General features: G+C 36.2%; 1 protein-coding gene across 1 annotated transcript in view; it reads left to right on the forward strand.

Moving 5' to 3' along the window:
- Positions 1–21,468, forward strand: part of ASXL3 (ASXL transcriptional regulator 3) — a 121,879-nt gene that overhangs the window by 51,383 nt on the left and 49,028 nt on the right. The window contains exons 5-7 of the mRNA XM_062513457.1: positions 5,581–5,689; positions 7,032–7,143; positions 16,646–16,767. Coding sequence (XP_062369441.1) covers positions 5,581–5,689; positions 7,032–7,143; positions 16,646–16,767 — 343 coding nt within the window. The remainder of the gene's footprint in view (positions 1–5,580; positions 5,690–7,031; positions 7,144–16,645; positions 16,768–21,468) is intronic.

The raw sequence follows: 21,468 nt of genomic DNA on the forward strand, positions 1-21,468 counted from the left end.
GTCTGATTTAATTGGTAATAAACAAAATTCTTATTTCCTCAAGTCAAGTCTGTTTTGCCCATGATTATTGCTGAGTGATCTTTCCCTGTCCTTTACCTCGCAAGCTTTTCCTTATATTTTCTCTCCATAGCTCAACTGAGAAGGGGAGTGATAAAGCAGCTTTGGTGGGCAAGTGATGTCCAGACTGGGACAGCTGTTTGGTTTGTTTAGACTAACTTGATGCATTTATTGCTGAAAAAGTTGTAGGTGGTTGGCAGGAAATCTTTCACTCACCAGCAGCTTTGTTTTCCACTATTTATCTGTGCTTTCTGCTTCCCTCTGTTCCAAGGGAAGGATCCTGTGCCATTTGAATATATTAAAATACCTGGGTCTTTTATTCAGTCGTCAATTTGCTGGACCTCTCCTGGATGTTCCTCTTGAGCCCAGGCTGGTAGAATGTGCCTTTGCCCCAGCACTAACTGCTGATGCAGCACTGCCAGCTCAGCCAAGCCCGGCTGTGGGAGGAGAATAGCTCTAGACTGGTCAGCAGCGGTTTGCCTGTCATCTTCATAAATAGCACAGCTATTTTCTCATCTTGGCAAAGCTGCTGAGGTTCCTGGTGGTTTTCTGTGTCACTCCTGAGCTAGGTCACAGCCACAGTCCTGTGAGACAGGTTGGGACATTTTGCTGACACTTGACAGCAGGACTGTGGGAACATGGTTCCTTGAGGATTGTGGGAGAGCTTTTAAGAAGAAACCAAAGGGCTTCATCACACCAGGCACGCAGTGCTGTGCAGAACGCTTCAGCAAACAATGCATGTCTAGACATCAAGTCAATTTTCCAGCTTTTCTAGCTGCTATAGATGTTGGAACAAGTATACTTAGGGCACATGATTAACCTCAGCCTTAACCAAAATTTTGATTTATTGAAGAGTTAGGAATCACAGGTTACAGTGTTGGGTAAATGCTCAAGAGAACATTCAATGCAAATACTGAGACAGGTTCCAGTGTGTGTATCAGCCAGGACTGGTGTGTGTATCATCTTCTGAAGAAGGTTGTTTTACAGACTCCCCTGCTCTGTTCTGGTGTTGATTAAAAAAACATCAGCAGCTACATTCACATTTTTAGGCTGTCCATGAACTTTCTTTTTCTTCTCCCCATGGCCATGAAGAACATTCATCTCCATTGACTTCAACAGCTTTTTACATATTTCTGGAGAATCACAATTACGCCTTCTTTTCTGTTTACCACACAAGTGGGTTTTCCACAGCCTTCCCTGATAAGTTTCATTTTATCTGTTGTTACTCTAAAATTGGTGTAGCTTACATGCATTATGAACATGTTGTATTCTGTGTGACTTCAAATCATGCCTAGAAATTAGTTCTTAAGCCTTTTATTTCTAGCAGTCAGTAAAAATTGTTACTCCCTTGTGGCTATTTACGGAAACGTAAAAAGAGCAGATGATTTCAAACAAATAAATACTGAATAAGTTTAGGACACCTAGGTGCTTTTCTCCCAGCACTCATCATTAGTTTTGGGGACTTGTCAGGAAGAGGAGAGTGGTACACATGTACAGTGGGGCTGAGTGGCTGAAATGCTGCCTGCTGCAGGACCCGAGGTGCCTTGTCTGCAAAGTGTCAGGGAACTTTCACTGTCTGTCACACTATATTGCCTGGACAAGGCAGCTTTAGTCCATTTATTTTCTGTATGTAAGACATCATCCTTTTTTGCCAAGATCATAGTTTTTGTCTCTTGGCAAGCAGTCTAGCAAAGACCATTAGAATTATATGTATAACCACAGTTTTCTAGGTTTTCTGACAGAAACATGTGTTTGAGAAGTTTACAGTATAAGTAATGTTTTTACTGATTTTTTAACGAATTTTTAATAGGGCTTTGGGAAGGGTGACAGAGGAGGAAGTAACTGAAACCTGTACTTCCCCTACATGTTTTAGCAGAGATTGGTGTGTGGAAAGTCTGGCATTTCGATTTAGGTAACACTGGCTGCGTGACCAGTAGAGGGAGCCCAGAATCACAAAATGTTGGAGATATTTTTGACTGGGGGAGTCTGGGGTGCAAAGTTTGATTTGATAATGTACAGGAATTTTGAAGGGATGTGCTGAGTACTACCAGTTTATAGTGATTTTGGGAAAGAGAGTTTATGAAACGTTGAAATAAATGCCTGATGTCTTCTGAATGATCAAGTTGTATTAGCAACATTTATATTGGAAGGTTAATGAGTGTTTTGTTGTTTTTTTTTTCTTTCATATGTTGCTGGTTGGTAACATCATAACATCACTTTTACAGAAAGTAAGTAACTTTTCATCTTTTAAACCTTTTAAACCTAGAAGCGTGTGTGGAGGTAATACTCCTTGTATTTGTGTATAGATGTTTATGTATATCAAACAAACACATAAGCAGAAACGTACCAATCTTAAAGACATACTGCTACAGACTGTAACTTCTATATATGAATGACTTCTAGAATACCACAGTGGTTTAAAGCAGTCTCACCCAAATGATGATAAATAGTATGAAAGTTCTGCATCTGAAGACTGTAAATGGTAAACATATTTCTTGTGTGCAGACTGTGGCAATAAAACTTGCAGCATATCAATTTAAAATATATTACGGCTCTAAAAATTCACAGATATCAAGTTACAAAGTAGAATATTATTGTATCCAGTTTCATTTAACTGAATCAAAGTTGAACTGATTTGGAGTGTTTCAAGAACTTAGGTCAAGCTGAGACATTTTTGATATTCAGAGATACTCAGTCTTACATTGGCAGGCCTTGACTGCAGTATTAATGCATGCCAGGAGCTCTGAACAGAAGGAACATGTCCTCAGGCAGTAAGAGAATTTAGAAAGCATGCAATAAGTAATACAGGTCCCTCAGAAAGTGCTTTGTGATTCAGACATCAGTCTGCATCATGGGATCTTTGCTGGCTTTTTGAACCACAGTCCCATGTGTTGTGATAGCATGTGTTGCAAGCATTTCCAGTGTCAGTTGTGTGTAACATTTAGGTTTTCTAATATGGAGTTTTAAGGACTCTTTAAGAAGAATAGGCAAGTCACTGGTTGACATGGGTCAAAGCAGCACTGACAAAGGACACTGGGGAACTTCAGTTTGATCTGTTACCTCAAAATAAATCCCACTCTTCAGTGTTCCCAGATTATTTTCATTTGCAAATTTAGTGTGTTCTGTGTGGTTTGTTTTGTGCTCCTTATGGACATACCCAACTCCAGTTTTCAAGAAGGGTGGATATGGCCCTTTGGTTGCATGCCATTAGGAGTTGCAGATATCAGAAAGGAACAAGCATAGCAGTAGTTAAAGTGTTTCTTGGCTCGGTAGCCAATAAGGACTTTCTAAGTCAGAGAGTAATTTCTTTTGTCCACTTGCCAGTTGTCTAGACTTTGAAGATTAAGATATCTGCTGTGAGCACAGCAGTGATCATGAGATGTTGCCAAAGCCTCTATTTTGGGTTCATTCATCCTGTATCATTTTAATTGGTTAATGATATCTAAAAATAAGTGTGGAATCCAGAGTATCCCCATCAGAATAGGAGGAAAATACAAATCACGCATACCTGCACACACAGTTTTGTTTCTTGTTGACATACTAAGTTTGTGTTCTGCTGCAAAGTCAGCAAGTTCTTTCTGTCTTACAGAGAAAGTCTTAATCGGTGATAATGTTTCACTAAAAAGATCCAAGTCTGAGAGAGTTGAAATTGCTTCATGTTATGTATGTTAACATATGGAAGAAATTACACAACCATAACTGCTGTATTAAATGCTTTGTGTCTTTGCTTGTCAAGCATTAATACAGTCAGGAAAATGTGTAAAGAGAAGTATCCTACAAATTACAAAAGTGTTTAAGTAATCGTTAAACTCAATGAACTCTCCTAATGTCTTCTGTCCCACTGCTAGCAGTATCATTTTATTTCCAACATATTTCAGTTTGTATTTTGTTAAAGTATTGTATCAAAACCAAATGTGGAGCTAGTTTTATTTGCAGGGAATCAAAAGAAACAGCAAAAGCTTGTCAGAATTTTCATAATGCGTGATCATATTTAGAATACCCATAAAATAAATACCTATTGCATATCTGATGTATTTATCAACAAGCAGCATTTTGCCTGCAATTTTGTATTTTAGATGTAGTAATATGATACATTAGGTGACCTGTAGTACATAAATTATAATAGACAGGACTTCCTGGCCTGAGGGCACTTCATAGTTTAATTTTTACCGGAAGAGTAATTACCACACTATTGATCTTGCCATTAAAATAATGATACATGTACAGTAAGGATGAAATTTGTTGTAACAGAGCCATGGAAATCAACAGAAAGCATAACCATGTGAAATACAACAATTTCAGTCCAGTTAAAAAAAAAAAATCAGATGTGCAATTTTCAACCATGATTGGATGTTGTGTTATAATACAGCAGAATAAACAAGAGTACTTTCTGATGACCTTTGAAGCCCTGTTCCTGGTTTATAGTTGAGTATATAATTAATCCTGAAATACTTCACAACACACTTAATTTAATGCACAGGCATTGTTCCACTTAACCAAGTGGAATATATTTACGTGGCTAAAGATAAGTGTGCGTGCAGACTGGGGACCCCAGGGAAGAAGCACAGTTTCATATTCAGTCCCCGAGAACACCATGTACAGTAGCCAGCAAATGGGGAAAAAGATGTGATAGCACATCTATAGCTCTTGTACTTCAGTTTTTAAATTAAAATTAAATAAAATAATTTATGACTGCCTTCTTCTGCACTATTTTTTAGATCAACTTTTCAGAATAGTATACATCTATCTGGGGTAGAAATATTTGCTTTCTTTTTCCAATGTAAGCATATATATACTACAATGATATCCCTGTCCAAATACTCTTTTATATTTCTTAATGTGTTGTATTTCTTTTAAAAGAGTTCTTTAACATGCATTCCACAGTGGTATTAACATTATTACCTTGAGGAGGTCAGTCTCATAATCTCTAAAACAATTCTAAATAGAAGATATAATACTTCATGAAAGGCACAAATGTGCATATATTTGTGTATAATAATGCATGCTGACCGTGTTGAGCCAGAAGAAGGCTTTACTATATATCACTTTTAATTTTAAATGTGTTCTTTCTGGGCTCTTTATTATTCTTTTGTTGCCTTTCATCCTATGGGATGCAGCTGCCCTTGAACTTGGTACTGTTTTGATCATTCATGTGCAGCAGCCACATTGTCTGTAACATTTTAAAAATGAGGCTTCATGGTGTTATTTATGAAGTAATTTCACATAAATATTTGGACTTTGGTTCTTTCAGAATGTGGAGCTGGTTGCTGTATGAAGAAAAGCGTAATTATAATTCACAGACTTTTTGCCTCGAGCCTAGGGGACAGATGCATATGATTAAGTTTGAAACTGGCCTGTTATTGTAATGTAGATGTTTTCAGGGTTGAGAGAATTAAAAAAAAGGGGGGGGGGGCAAAAAAAATAAAAAGAAGCCAGGCAAGCATGAGTTTTTAAAAAAAATAGACCGAGGGAATAGTTTTACAAGAGGCACTCAATCTCAGACTGCACAATTTTATTTTTCAGTGGAACCTCTCCATTAGCTTGCCTGAATGCAATGCTTCATACTAACACTCGTGTAGGTGATGGAACATTCTTCAAAATCCCTGGGAAATCAGGACTCTATGCTCTCAAAGTAAGTTTAAATTTTGTATATGGATTGTACATACAGCTATTAATCCATTTTATGAATGTCTCAATAGATAAAAAGGTAAACAGATTAGATTCTTTGGCAAGGAAATGACCTGATAGTCCTTCTAACTGCTTTCAGATGTCTTTTAAAAGGATTTATAATGAAAGTAAACATTGAATATTTTATTCTAGAAAGCATATACATGTTCTTGAATTTGGCACATGGTATAAAAAACATGTAGCTTAGTTAAAATGCTGCTTTTTTGGAGTTGCTCACAGTAAGGCCTTTGTTTTATGAGTACTGATCTCAAGAGGATCACTGACTTTCTAATTAAGTAACTGTATTAATGTTTGATTTTTGAATAGTGAAAAATTATTTGCAAGTCTAATATAAATCAGCTTTTAATTCAAAGGTTGCATCATTGGTTTTGAGAAGGAATACAATTATAGTGATAGAATTTTGCCTTTATTCTGTTTATATTCCTTTTTTTTGTTTTGTTTTGATATTAACATGATGTTTAATGTGGGTGGAAATTTTTTCTTGTTGTACATGATCAAACTTAGAGGGGTTTCACAATGGAAGTTGAATAATATGAGGAAGAGATGAGAAAAAGAAAGTGAGATTATCTGCTTGGCAGTGTAAATATAGTCAACTAAAATTTTGGGCTGGAGGAAACAATCTTTTGTAATATATGACAGATGTATTTGATGTTAAGGGTATAAAAATATAAAAGTATATAGATTTGTCTGCTCCTGCTAACTGAAAATCCTGTACTTGAAATTGAGTTAATAGATTTCAGAAGCTGTCTTTCCTAATTTACTAGAACAAATGCTGTTGTTTTTCTTTAAATCGGGAGATATTCTTGGCACAATTCCAGGAATTCACAATCACTCCCATGCTTGTGAGCTCCAGGTTGCTTCAGCTATTTGAATTCAGGAAACAGGCAAAGGCAGAAAAGAAACATTAAAGGATTTGTGTTTTGCTGCAGTGCTGTAGACACTCAACTGGAAAACTAGGATTTTTAACAGCCACGCAAGTCTGTTTCTGTTAAAAAAAAAGAAGAAAAAGTGGAAGATCTTGCATTTTATGGGACTTCTTTGGTTTTAAAAAGAGCATGTTATGACCTGACAAAACAGCTTTTTGCTTTTAGTTTGCAAGGTTTTTTATAAAAAGTCTGGTTTTTATGGCTCTCTCTAGAGTAACTCACATGCGTATTTTATTTTATTCTTGGTTTTTTTTGAAATGTAAGAATGAGACTACACTGCAGTAATCTATTTTCGGAGATGCAGAAAGACCATAATTGATTTTTTTTCTTGTTAATTTTATTTTTATTTTTTAACTGTAGAAAGAAGAATCAGCATGCCCTACTGATGGAACATTGGATTTAGGATGTGAATCTGAGTTAGATGGCACTGAAATGGCTGAGACAAACAATAATAATGGAGAAGAAAATGGTGGTAGGTGATTTAATCTCAGTATTAGAGGGCATATTTTGGGAAAAGAAAAAGTATTGTTTTCTTCAGATTTTCGTGGTGTGATTTCTAAGCAGCGTAAATAATATTTTGTACTCAGTGGAACTATTTTGAGTGACTCCCTCTTTTTTGACCTTATGAAGGAATGAGGAACGCTAAGTGCCTTTATCTGACTTAGGGTTTTAAAAGACAAATAGTGCTGTTTGGTGTGTTTTCAGTAGGTAATTTTTTGGCTTACAATTTTTTTTTTGTTTAGGGCCCAGAGCAAAAGAGTAATTTGCCTTTACCAGGCTTCAGACTTGGCAGTTGTCAGATTCAGACATCTCACTGATTTCAGTATGGACATGTGGGGTTGGTCCCTCAGTAGAGTTCTGAAAAGAGGACAAAGGTTTTTATTTTTTTTATTTCAGGCAGAGGTGCTCCTGTTTGCCATCTTGACATAATGACCTCTTGAAGTGTCAAATGCTGTGCATTTTTTTCCTCTAAGAAAATGTCAAACTGAAACACTGAAATAACAGAAATGGCTTTTTTTTTTTCCTTTTTTTGAGAGTTAATAGTCATAGAGAGAACATCAGTCACCAATTATTACTTTGCAGGTAACAGAAGTGAATATTGTTATAATTATGCTCATGTAGTAATTGTAGAGTGAATGCTTTATTTAAAAAATAATCTGACTGTCCAGGACTTCTAAAATAAACCTTTCCTTGGCCAGTTTTCTGCTGCACCATCACAACCTGTCCACTGCTGGACTGCAGCCTGTTGTTTGGGCTTAATTGGTATATGGTGAGAGGGTGTCCTGTTTACAACTAGGACATGAAAAGGCTCAGTTTATGTTGTTGTTCAGTTACAGACTTCCTTTTTTAACTTGAGCAACTTACTTAGCTCCCATGCTGCACCTTTACAGGACTGATAGTGCAATTTTTGTATTGCTCTCCAGCTGCAGTGAAAAATCATTAAGTGTTCAGTGATAGGAATAACAGGACTATCCAAGACATGTTGTGGATCTATCCAGGACTGAAGTTTTGAATCTCTGTTTAAACAAAAGTCCAGAGTTATTAAATATCTCTGCTTCCTCATTTTCTATGAAATATTATGTCTATAAATTTACAGACCCTGCATGTGCAGTGGTTTGATGCTTATGTAGTGTATGCTGTGTATGTAAGTGAACTTGCATGCTTGTAGCTCTTTAACAATTCCTGTTTGATACTCAGAAGATTTGTTGATGCACAGTTCCTGAAATTGCAGGAAGCATAGATCTGTAAAAAGCAGTGTAAATACAGTTGCAAATACAAAGCAAAAGTTGATGTTATTTGTTATAAACAAATAAAAATCCTGACAAAAAATGGGCAATTATTTAGGAGTGTTAGGATGTAAATAGGATGTTATAGAATGTAAATAGGATGTTATAATTCCAGAAGTAGAAGATTGCTGTGTTTTGACTGGGAGTAGGCTATGTACTATTTTCACAGTTCACGGTAATAAAAATAATTATAGCACTTGTGATGACATAAAAGAGAAGCTGAGAAAATTTAACATTTTGAAATAGAGCATTAAATTACACCTAGATTGGTTTTAAAGCTAAGAATTTTCCATCATTTATCATCTTTAACAAATCTCGGAAAACTGCAATATAATTAACATTTTGAGAACAAGACATTTAAATTTTCTTTTTGTCCTGCAATGGATATCAATGGATATATTAAAAAAAAGTAAATGGGATGGCAGTAGTGATATTGCATATAGAAAGGCCAGTGCTGGATGTGATCAATTAAGAATTAAATGCAGCATGTATTTCATAAATAGCCTATCAATTAGCTAATACAGAACATAATTGTGCCAAAGATGTTTGATAATAGCTTTTCTTCAGACTGCAAGTTTGTTGTTAACGATATCATTTATATACTCTTAGAATTCTCATTCCATTTACAATATAGAAGGCTTGGCTTAAAAATAGGACCATGCCCAAAAACACATCCACTTTTTGGTGGATTGAAATTGCAAATTATTTAATCTGCAAAGGCATAGGAATCACCACCCATGCTAGGCATTTTGCTCTGGAGAGTGTTATTTCACTGCTCTTCATTCAATTTTTTTCTGTCAATACTTTTTGAAAACTATGAAATCTTTCTAGCTTAAATTTATTGATAATAAATAATAGTTTTGAGACATTTTTGATTGCCTTGTAAATTATTGCAGTTGAACAGCATGACTTTTTTAGACTTTCAAGCAAAGAAAAAAGGTCACATTTATACAACACAAGTATGTATGTGATAAATCAGTATATCTGAAAAACATTTAGGGATCACAACATAAAATAAATTAAACATGAATGAGATGGTTTTGATAATTAGTCCAATGCAGTTCTTAGACTATCATTCTGGTAGTATTGATTAAAGAATAGAGGCACAGATTTTTCTTTGGGTTAAATGATTACCAGTGTATTGCATTGATTATAGCTGTAAGAAGGAATTAAAGTAAACAGGAAAGGATTTAGAAAAGATACATAAGAAGTCCTGAGAGAACAAATACCTCCTTTGTTCTGGGGGATTTAATAGGGATGGTCTCATTAGTTTATGAAAGGTGAGGTGGTGTCTTGATCAGTTTGTAAATATTTGAGAAAAGTTATTACTGCAGAAAATATTTGGTGTAACAGACCAATTACTATTTGGTCAAACAGAGCAATTTCACACTAAAGCTGAGGGGTTTTTTTCTTTCCAGGAAACCATTCTGTGGCATGAAAGTAGCATTTAGTTCAGTGCAAAAAACACTTCATGAAATTCTCTGACTTGTGTTTTAGAATATGTGTGATACATATTAAGATGGACGTTGCTTGCACATTGAATTCCTAATTGCCCAGTTGATTGCATTTTTATTTCCTCTTTTCCACTCTGATTGAGTCCAGAAGCTACAGTTGTGACAGAGTGATCAGAAACTGTTTAGCAAGAGTTTAAAAAAAATGCCTCTTTAAATGTAGCTGGAAGCAAAAGGATGAAACTGTAAGCAACATCCTCAGCCCATTTGTGGGCTTTTAGACCATAGTCTTTGGGAATAAAAAGTACCAGCTGACACTCAGAGAGAGAAGAATCACATAATTCCTCAGCAGGCACATTTTTCACAGTATAAATGCAGGCTACTGAACAATTTTTTCAGCATAATAATACAAAAATTCTTAACCATTATAAACACATGACTTGGCAAAAGCTGTTACAGCACATCAGTATTGCTAAGTGGACGAGTGGAATGGTCACACGTCAGGATTTTGCAGATGCTGTGGAGAATTTTTCTTTCCCCACCTTCTCCAAAGGCATATGTTAAAGCAACTCTTTATGCTACAGTTGATTTTGTTTGAAATGGGATTTCTAATAGAAGCTCTGTAGCAGTCCCATATCTTTAAAATTCCATTTTCCTCAAATACAGGGGTAGCATGTAGAGGTGCCGTGGGTAAAAGAATTAAAATCCCAATTACTGTTGCCTGGGAAAATGATGACTATAATATCCTTTTGCCCATCAATGGGATGTTCAGTTCTCAAAAAGCATTTGTCCCTAGGGTTTCTGAAGCCAGGGCTAATCCATCAGCCACAGAGTGCAGTTGATTAAAATTGGTCTTTGCGCTAGCCAGTGGAATGCACAATGATGTAAGTGTGGAGTAGACAGCAATTCCTCCTATAGTGTGACTTCCCTCTCCACCTCAGCCCAAACAGGGCTTCTGATGTGTGCCCAAATATGAGCAACCTATGTCTCCTCCTGAGACACTTTGGTTTTCAGCACTTCCTGAAGTGTATGTTCTTCAACTACGAACATGAAATGGCAGGGTTAATTCCTTAGGCAGTTTTCTTAGAGATAGTTGACAAAATGATGGACAGCAGAGAATCATGTTCATGCTGAATCCTGAAATTTTGCTTTATATTTTTGAACACCTTGTGCTTTTTAGACTAGGAAACCCTGTGACAACTCTGTAGCAAGGAATGTTCACCAATGTTTGAAATGTGAGTCCCCATTTGGATATTCAATTCCTTTCCAGGAATGGAATTCCTGGCAATTCAGTGAAACCTGTTGCTATTAGCATCTTGTCTCTTGGGAATAATATTGGATGATTCTACTGAAAATGTGACACGTGGCAACATCTGGATGTGAGATAGACTCTTCTGAAAGCAGAAGAGCAGCAATGGAGTAGCAGCTCAAACATAGAGTTTTGGGTGGCACGTCAGCAAGAGGTAGTTTTTTACTTTGCTTTGAAATTTTGTGTGTTTTTCCTTCATCTTTCTGCAGCTATAAAATAAAACATGGTACCTGGGATTGAGCTTAATTTCTTTTGATTCATTACCACTTGAAGGGAGTCATAAGAGAAGATACTGTGAGGCTTGAGGATGCTTCTCACCTGCTGTTTTTTCCAGTATAGCAGTTAATGAGGTCTAAGGAATTGGTGGCTTAGTGATGACAAGCTGTATATTTTTGGTGGGAAATGTTGACTTGCTTTGGAAGAAGGATTCACAGTTTCCTAAGCTTTGTGAAATGTTTGGGCTCAAAAACATGCATATAATATAATGGGATTCAGTGAAAGTGAAGAAGCTGATGTGGTATTTGATGTATTTTTCCAAAAAATACTATTCAATACTATTTATTAATTCACAGTGTTAGTGTTGCTTTTCAGAAAGAATATTGCAGTCACCATAGTACCCTTGATGTATACATCTGGTTTTGCTTGCTTCGGCAAACTCATACAATTAACTAACTCCCAAACTGGTTTTCATTTTCAAGAGCTGATGGCAACAGGCAAGTTCTGAGTTGTTCAGTTTTGGCATGTTGGGCTCTAGAGATCAAAGAATGATGGAGGTGAATTAGTCGATACATCTGTGTTGGCAAAGTGCAACTATTTATGTCACTACAAGTATAGATCTGTGTCACCCAAAGAAAATATTGAATTTTATGGATATTCTAAAGACAGAAATTGTGTGTATGTTTTCCTGAGGGCATTCTCTCTGGAATTTCATATCTCCAGAGTGTGTGCATACATTTTATGCTTGAGATAGACTCTAGTCTTTAGCATATGGTAACAATATTAATTTGTGCTTTGCAATGTGACCATTAGTAAACAATCCTTCTCATCTGCTGTGGTTACTTTAATAAAAAGGAAAGTGGACTGCTGTTGAATTTGCTGGTTTGATTTTAAATCAATATGATCTGACAGAAATCAAAATTAATTATGCTGCCGATTTGGGAAAAATAAGCCCTTTACTGGACAGGAATTTTTCTGTCCATCTAGTTACATAAATCTGTTTACAGTTATTCCTAATAACTTTCAGTGGCAAGGAAACAGAATAATTTTTTGTAGTATTCCTCAAAATGTTTCTTTGAAGAAACATGTCTGCCAATGTGTTTTATAGAGGTGTTATTTCTTGGGTGGGGAAGGTAAAAGGTAATAAAAAATAACAAGAGATGGCCTGTAAAATTTGAAATTCAGAGACAGTATTGTTGATTTTTATGAATTGTATCCTTTTATAATAATTAACAAAACTAGTCTTGGAAAAATGGAAGAGAGGAAGTTATTTTAAATGGAGTTTGCCAAAAACATTTTTAACATACTTTTTGCTAAGTAATTCTAATTCTGTCATTCATGTTAACAGTCTCTGAACACTCACTAAGGAGGTCTTATCTTCAGAAACCCAGCTGCTCTTCCAGCTCATAACCTAACAGTTTACAGCTTAATAGCTGCTTTTTCTTTATTCCTTCACTTGGTCCTGGCCCTTGAGGAAGCCGATTTAAAGAACTGATCCTAATTATTCTCCACTAAATGGAAATGCCTCCTCTAGGCTTAAAACCATTCTTGTTTCCTTTTTTTACTGTAGCAATAATGGTGAATCCTCTTTATTTGCTATCCAAATGTTTTCCCTTTATCTGTCACATTCTCTCAGGGTTTTTTTCTTTCCCTCCCCAGCACCCAGTTTATTTTTAGCATTCTTTTCTGATACATATTTTCAAGTGAACATGGATCTGATAATATTCATGGATCTTCAGCACTTTTGGAAAAAGCGGTTGCAGCTTTCCAAAGTTGTATATATGTACAAAGGACACTTTAAATTTGCTTTTCTTTTACTGTGATCTTTGGTTTCCCTAGGAGAAATGCCTGTTTTGCTCTTAAGGCAGTTTTTTTTCACTGGGATCATCAATGTTGACTTCACTTATATGTCTTTCTGTCATATTTTTCCCTTTCTTTATGTCTGACCCATTCTGAGAAAAGCAGTTGGACTTTATCCATAGAAATGAAGAAATAAATAATGATAATTTTATGTGGTCACAGGCGTTTTAATGCAGTCACCCTTTGGCACACACTGATTTAAATTACTAAGTAGCAGAACATGTTTTAAAGATGAAATTTATTAATGGTTGCATATTTGTATTTAATTTCCTACAGAAAAGACAACTCATATTGGTTTTAAACAATATCTTGATTATCCTCTAAATCAAGCCTGTATGTCAATTTTAGTATTACTTTTTGCTAATGAAGTGAGTAGACTGTAAAAGTTATTAAGTAATCGTATAATTGAACACATTGTATTTAGATTTTTAATGTTTGTGTCTTCTACTTTTGGAGAATAGGCAGTGACATCTCTTATTTACTACATGGTTAGGTTCATAGCCATGTTTTGTATCAAGCTGGTTTTAAATGGAAATGAAAATTTAATTAAAACATAAAAAGTAACATTTAAAGTAGTTTCCTAGTATCTTACTATTTTGAGCTACAAGGTATATGAAGAAAAATACAACGTACAAAATAAGTTTTAGAAAGGAAGTATCATTTGTTCTAAATGAATTGTGTTTCTCTAGTCCCAGTGACATTTTAAGTATTTTTAGCAGCAGATTTCAACTTCATGTATCTATTTCTTTAACCATGAACCACAGAAAAAATCATGTTTTTTTTTCAAAACTCTAAACAAATTAGGTTTGGGTTGCACTAAACAACCAGCCTGAAGTGTGGTATCTTTCTGTACTTGCAGGAGAGATTACAGTGATGGAGAGCTATTCGTAGTTTCAGTGGGTTTCAGTTCCAGTTGTTTCGCCCACTAGAACTGTCCCTGTTTCTTGGTTTAACTTTGTTGTAAAAGTTTTAAAGGAACAGAAGCAAAATAAACCAATACACTGATATTTTATGCAAAATTTAAGTAATTATAGAAATAAAAAAATGTGGCCTCTTATAAATTCTGTCACAACTTCAGGTTTATTGTTAAAGGAGAAATTAATGAAAGTACAAAATTAGTATAGAGCTGTGTTTTTTTTTTTTTTATTCCTGCTGTATTGTGACTTTGACATTAATGGTTGTAGTGTTCAGTATCATCAGATAGCTGTCAAATCTCTTCAGGATGAAATTTATCACCAGGATAAGTAGGAGAGACTCCTGGACAAAATCCTATATCACCATAATGAAAATCTGAATTTCCCATCTCAACCAGAAGACAATGGCAGTTGCAGTCATTCTGGGGAACAGGAATAGGTTTATCATGGCAGGTCGTGGTGTGTCTATCCTGTTTTAGGAGCAGCACTTGGGTTTACTAGGTTCCATCCTTTAGGGATTTTTGAATGTGTTCTCTTCTCTTGTTAACTTTGGGGTCTGTGTGCACGTGCTGTTTCTGGGGTTTTCCTTTGGTTCTTTGAGTCCCAAAATTTGCCAGAACACAGTGAAAAAAAAGGTTTCTTTGAAGAAGAAGACAAAATCTGGGAAATTTGAAATGTCACATTTTTATTTACTTGTAGGTGTTATTTGTCTCAAGAGCTTAGCTGTTGCAGTGATTTGGATTATATAAACCAGCTGTTGTTTGTTTTCTGTGGACACATTGCAGCTCCTTTACATTGTCTTATTTGATAGTAAGCCTTACTCATCATGTGGAAAAGATTGATCCAAACCAGGTGATTGTGTAAACTCAGAACCTGTTTTGTGTTGAAACTTCTTTGTATATTTTGACAAATCCTGCAAGTATACAGGAAAAAGAAAATAGAAAAAGATAAAAAACAGTTATAAATCTTGTGACAAAATATCATTTCTCTTACCTAGTAATGAAAAATTTTAATCAAATATGACAATTATCTTGGCATAATAGCAATGCCATAGAGTGTATTCTCTCTTACTGAGGTAAGTACTAATTAGTTTTTCTTTCAGTGTGGAAAAGAAGGTTTAATACCTCATGCATCTTATGATGACCATTAATTATTCATATAAATTGTCTGTGTCTTTTTTGCTTACAAACTCAAATCAAAAAACATTACAATGTTTCTTCTCAGAAACATTGGTAAAGGCATGGGACTTAGCTACTTTGGGTGTCTGCTCATCTCACTGAAGGGTGGGCAGAGAAAATAGATTAACACCAGGCTGCATTATTTCTGGCATATGTCTGTGAAGCTTCTTTGAGTGTCTTCAGACTATTCTGGTGGTGTGCAAAGTATGGCAAATCTTGGAAAACCATTTACTGCTCCAAAACATTGTAAAGAAGGTATGTCAACACACAAACCAGCTTTGAACATTGCTGGAAGGCAGAGTTGAATTGAGTCAGCAGAGGAGAATAGAAGAAAAGCTGCTTCACTTCTGGATCCATGCTAATGCTGGTTTAGCTGGGCAGCCTTAGGTTACTAGTGATAGTAATAGTAGTGCAAAGCATTAAGAGTGGAAAGGCTTCTACAGCCCTTTTAGTTGAGTTGCTGACCACCAAGACTAACAGGATCCTCCAGCTGTTCTCACATCTTTCTTATCTGTTTATTAAAGCTGTGTTTTAAAAAAACAAATAATATTTTCATTTTTCTTTAACCAAGAGGCCTTTTCTGTGTCGCACACATTTATTCAAGAGGCTGTTTAATGCAAGTAGTGTAGTATTTGTTCATTAAAGCATGTATTATTTAGAAAGCTGACAAGTATAGCAGCATGTGTTAGCTGAGAAACCAGAATTAATCTTGCAGGTACTCCAGTCTACCTATTAAACAGCAAAGTGTGTTCTTAGCTTTGCCAAGAAGTACTTGTAAAATAGGTGAGTCTGGCTTCTAAGAAGACATTACAATCTGATATGAAGTTACGTATGTGTGAATCTTTCTAGATTCAGGGGTCATCAGTGTCTCTTGTATAAATGCTCATTTAGATACCTTATAATCCATTAAAATGTTTTGATGAGGAAGGTAGTTTTTTGTCTAGCTTCTACGTGAAATCTGTTGTTAAACTATTTCAGTTACCTTTCAGGACCTGAAAGGCAAAATATACAAGGCCTCCTGAACTGAATAGAAAGGGTATGATGAGGTACAAATATTTGTGAAGCAGTGCATTTACTTAGAATATGCCCAGATTTTCAGCTGATGTGGACCTCATGATCAGCTAAATATTCTACAGCAAGCTTTTTGGTTTTGAGGCATTTGCTTGTATTAGTTTATTTTTCCATCCTTACGACTCGTCGAGAAATAGGGAAGATAACCCCCATAACAGTATTCTGATTTTTTATTTCTTTTTATAAAGTTTGCCCAAAGCAGACATCTGAGGAAATGTCTTCCAATCGTGATTCAAGCCTTACTAATGCACCGGTGCAAAGCAAGCTAGTATCTTCCTTCCAGCAGCACACAAAGAAAGCACTTAAACAGGTAAGCTTGTACTGACTGGTCAGCAGTTGGCTTCCCTTTAGCATCTCTGTCATTCCTGTGTGAGTGGGATGTCAGCATAACTTAAAGAGTCTTCTAAAGATTATTAGTGCTGTGTTCAGTGGCATTTTGTTGGGTGCTTTGCTGTGTTTTTAGCAAGGGTGCAGTCCTATTTGTTATGCGTTTAAAGGGGGTTTAAGTGCAGTAAGTGCTTAAAGTCAAGTCAATTTCAGGTAAGCAGAATTCTCCATATTATCACACCCCTGCTTTTCCTATGTAAGCATTTGTGTTGAAATTTTAATGTGAGGTTAAAAATAAATTAAAAAAAAAAAACATTTTGAAAGAAGTGCTGTGGATAGGAAAGACTAGGTATACTTGTTTGGTTTTTCTTTATGATCTGTTAAATTTTTTTTTTCATACTGTATTTGGTACTGCAGGGCATAAAAGTGGGGTAGGGTTATTTTTATAAAAAAAGTTATGATTTGGATGATTTAGGTCCCATAAGTATTAAAGCTTGCAAAAGCAACTGATTATTCGAAGTCACCTATTAGCTGAAAGCACGATAATGTGAATATTATTTTCCAGCATTTCCAAATTAATTCAGCTTGCAGCCAGAAAAATGAAAAAAGAAGCAACTAGAATTCGTAAAATCCCCTATCATTACCTCTTCTCCATTTTGAGTTGTGACTTTTCTAAAGTGTTAGGATAATGAGATGTTATTGTTGTAATTTTTCTCAGAACTGCTCTCCTAATTATGGTTAATGGAGATCTTGTATTTCATGGGGTAGTTTTTTTCTTAATAGTTTGTTTAGGCTAAAGTTAAGCAAAGCTTGTCCACATCTCTTCTAAACACTTTAGCTTTTCATGCAGGCTGAGTTTAAATCCAGTAAAATTAATATATGTTTATCATTCACATAAGGTTATATTGTATTTAGAGGCTCTGAGGACTGAAAAGGATGATTAGGTTGAGGTTTTACATGTTTTTGTTCAGGACAATTGAACAGTGGGCACAAAACAGCTCAGTAACCATTAGGATAGTTGTGAAAAATTTACAGTTTTTGGAAACTCTTCTATACAAATCTTTTGTGATCTTTGAATTTCCCTAGGGTGGAGGGAGTAGGCAAAGGGAAAGGCAAAAGGGAAAGAAGGGAGAAAAAAAGAGCAAAACCACAAATTTTTGAATTTCCATAATTGTTTAAACTCTAGCATTTGTCACTTAGAAGATATATAGCATTGTGAATAATTTTAAAAGGGAAAATAAATCAGAATAGCTTAATTAATATAAAAAGTCAAATCATTGATGTGAATATTTGAAAACATTCCCTAAGGCAGTAGGGTTAAAGCAACATCAGAAAGTTAAGTAATCGATAAAAAGAAATTAGTTTTAATTAAGTTGATGGTAATTAGATGCTGTATTTCAGAGTATGAGAGTAGCATTGCAGCTATCAGCAAAATGTTTTCTCTGTGCACAATGTGAGACAAATGGGCATTTGTATGGTGGAATAGTAGCTTTTTGCTTTGTTTTCTCTTAAAAGTTTCTGGCGTTGGCTACTGCCACATATACATATTGCAGATTTGATACGTAGCAGAGGTGAATAAACCTTAACAGTGATTTTATTTATAAAATTGCTGTTGGAAATCTATTATTTCACTTTCCAATCTTTCAATTGCTTTTATGGATGTGACACTTAAAACTGATACAAACTTACTGGTTCCATGCTAAAGTAACAGCAGATAAGTCGTCATCATACTCTGAGCAAGTGCTTATAATATATAAATGTATATATATTGCATATAATATGTTGTAATGGGATCTTCCTTACCTATTGCTTTTTATCTACTGTGAAGCAGTCTTCAAAGAATGAAAACCTACAAGATAGTTTTCAGTTTCCTACTCAATTTATTTAAAACCAGTGGGTTCTTCACATTACTTTGATCTTGTATGTATTTGTTTTGTAACCTCTAAAAATAAAGTGAGAGGGAAGTTGATAATGTGCAGTTCTCCTTGAAGATCTGAGCTGGAAATAGAAGATCTTCTCTACTGTTTATCTACTTATTAACCACTCATATGTAATTCTCTTTAAATTATGTGCTGGATTTACATATGATTTGCTTTTTAATGAATTCTGGAGATATATTCCTGGGTTTAGATTGCAAAGAGCAATCTCATGTTTGGCTTGTAAAAGCCCACATTTTAGGATGTTCTCATGAATCAAATTTTCCACAATGCTGCATTGCATATGCACTACAAGGAGCATGGAGGAAAGGGCATTTTTTGAGCCCTGGCTCTTGGTTTTGATTTCTCTCACGTAGCAGTGAATTTGGGGTGCTTTGCAGGTACTAAGGAGGTTGACAGTTGCAGTGGATTTTCATAAGGTCTGTGTCATAGATCAGCCCTTATGTCTTCACCTGGCTGGGCTGCCATTTTGGTCTGGAGACTTTCTAGCTTCATCACCTTCCACAGTGTCCATGTTGGGAAAGAGATTTTTTGTGTTTTACCACTGAGTGTGTTTCGTACTTCCCTTTGGTTTCTGAGGGAGTTTCAGTTTTGCTCTTGTAAAATGCTTACACTTTGCTCTGAGGGTAATGTTCCACAAACCAGTTCCTGTTCATGAGAGTGTAGACAAAAGAGCCTATGGTGTAGAGCTGCCTTTTATGCTTGGCTTTCTTATGGCAGATTTTACAGATTTCTGTTTCCCTTGTGCTGTTGAAAGTGCTTGGGCGTGTGTTCCCAGCTGTTGCTGATCTTGTACCTTTGAAAAGAAGGCTTATTGCACTCTGTCACACGCTGATTTCCTATCAGTACTGATCAGTTCCTTACTGATTTACCTCATTTTCACACTTGTGAGTTTTGGCATGCAGACCCATGTAAGGATCTCTTCCTGGGAAAAGTACTGAACTACACCTGCATCTGCTAGCAGTGGTACATGGTCACACTACTGTGTGCATTATTCTTGCTCTGGACAAGGCTTACTCCAGTATGGACATCAAGTCATGGCATAGTATCTACATGCTTCTGTCTGGTCCATTTTCTGTTCCATTGACTTGAGGTGATACCTTTTTTGTGGAAGTCTTCGCTGTATACAGATTTATCTTTATCTACCAAGATGTTCTTGGAACATTTCTCAGAAGAAACGATCATACCTGCAAACTGGCCTCACATAGGTAACACTGAGATTGTGTGAATATCCAAGACATTGAGGTGGTGTTAGTGTCTGTTGGACTCTGATAGCCAAGTGTAAGAGCACCTTGCCCATCAGTGTACCAGGTGTTCCCTGGGTCAGTACCAAGAGAGGAGAAAGAACTCGAAGATGCGCTATAATGGTGTCTGGGATGATAGTAGACCTCCCAGACATGGAAGAAAATCCTGCCTCCCTTTTGGCACTTTGGAATCAGCACCAAGAAGGGTACCCATAAATTTTCTGTTGGGAGAAGAGAAGGATACTCCATTCAGACTCAGGATCTGAATACAGAACCAGGACATGTCTGAGACTGTGCTGGGCATCCAGATCTCTTTGTAGAGACAGAAACTCCAGAGACAGCAGCCAAGTGGGTTTGGGAGGAGAGAAGCTCAGGAAATAAGGGAATCAACACAAGGTATGTCACTGCCATGGTTTGTTTTGTTTTCCTTAACTTTGGGCTTTGTCTGCATGCTTGGTGGCTGGGTTCATATATGTGCCACTATTTGATTCATAAAGTGGGTAGATGCAGTTTTTTAATGAGAAGGAAGGCACCCATTTGATTTGTTCTTATAGTAAAAATGGCGAGTCCACCCCCTTTTTTTTTTTTTCCAGTGGATGCTGTCACACCCCAAGCAGTAATAGAGCTATGGGGAAGTTAGGGTTTAGCTCATGTGTTGCTTCTGAATTGTAGGACATTAGACCTGTACAGCTCCAAATAACATTTCAGGCTGACATTTCTGCCACAGCTGTAATTCTCATTAGAAACCAGCCTTCAAGAAACTAAATTTCAAGATGCTTAACACTGTAATTTAGCCCTGACTTGCTGACTTACCCAAATTCCTAGAACCAGTTTATCAAGATCTCTTTGTTTGTTTCTTTTATTTTTTATTTTTTTTTGGACACAGGTGTCCAAGTGCCTAGGTTGGCACTGAAGGTAGAATCCTGATCTCCCATGATGCTGGTGTGAATTTGCTTTCCTGTCTTCAGCACACACTGCTTACCTTTCTTTCAGAGAAGAGCAAACTCACCAGTCTTGCTCCCTCTACACTCATTCTGTTAGGACTTCTTTCCTTGACCACAGCCAGATGCAGGTTATCTTGAAGCATTTTGCTGTCCATAGGAAGTAATCCAGTCTGAGTCTGTCTGTGGTGTCTCTCCTTTGACTCATTTGAACAACTGCTCCCTCATGTGCTCTAATATAAGCCTGATATATTTGCCTGCCCTGCTTTCCCTTCCTTACCCCAAAGAAGCAAAGATGACAGAGATCATTATGATTTTGTCCTAATCACTTAGAATTTAAGTTCAGGGTGTCTTCCTGAAAGGCTCTGAAAATCCACTGTGAACTGAGAGGTATATTTAGTACTGAATTCCTCGTTATAGAGAGTTTGTTGCTGTTGTCTCTGTTAACCACTTTCTTATGTTTCATTTCAGATGCAACAAATGTACCAATGCTGCAGTTGGAGAATTCTGGCTCCCTAGCTGAAGAATTTGATCAGATGTCTGGCAACATAAGTGATGATTC

This window comes from Cinclus cinclus, chromosome 1 (assembly GCF_963662255.1).
Source record: "Cinclus cinclus chromosome 1, bCinCin1.1, whole genome shotgun sequence".
In the NCBI taxonomy this organism is placed as follows: domain Eukaryota; kingdom Metazoa; phylum Chordata; class Aves; order Passeriformes; family Cinclidae; genus Cinclus; species Cinclus cinclus.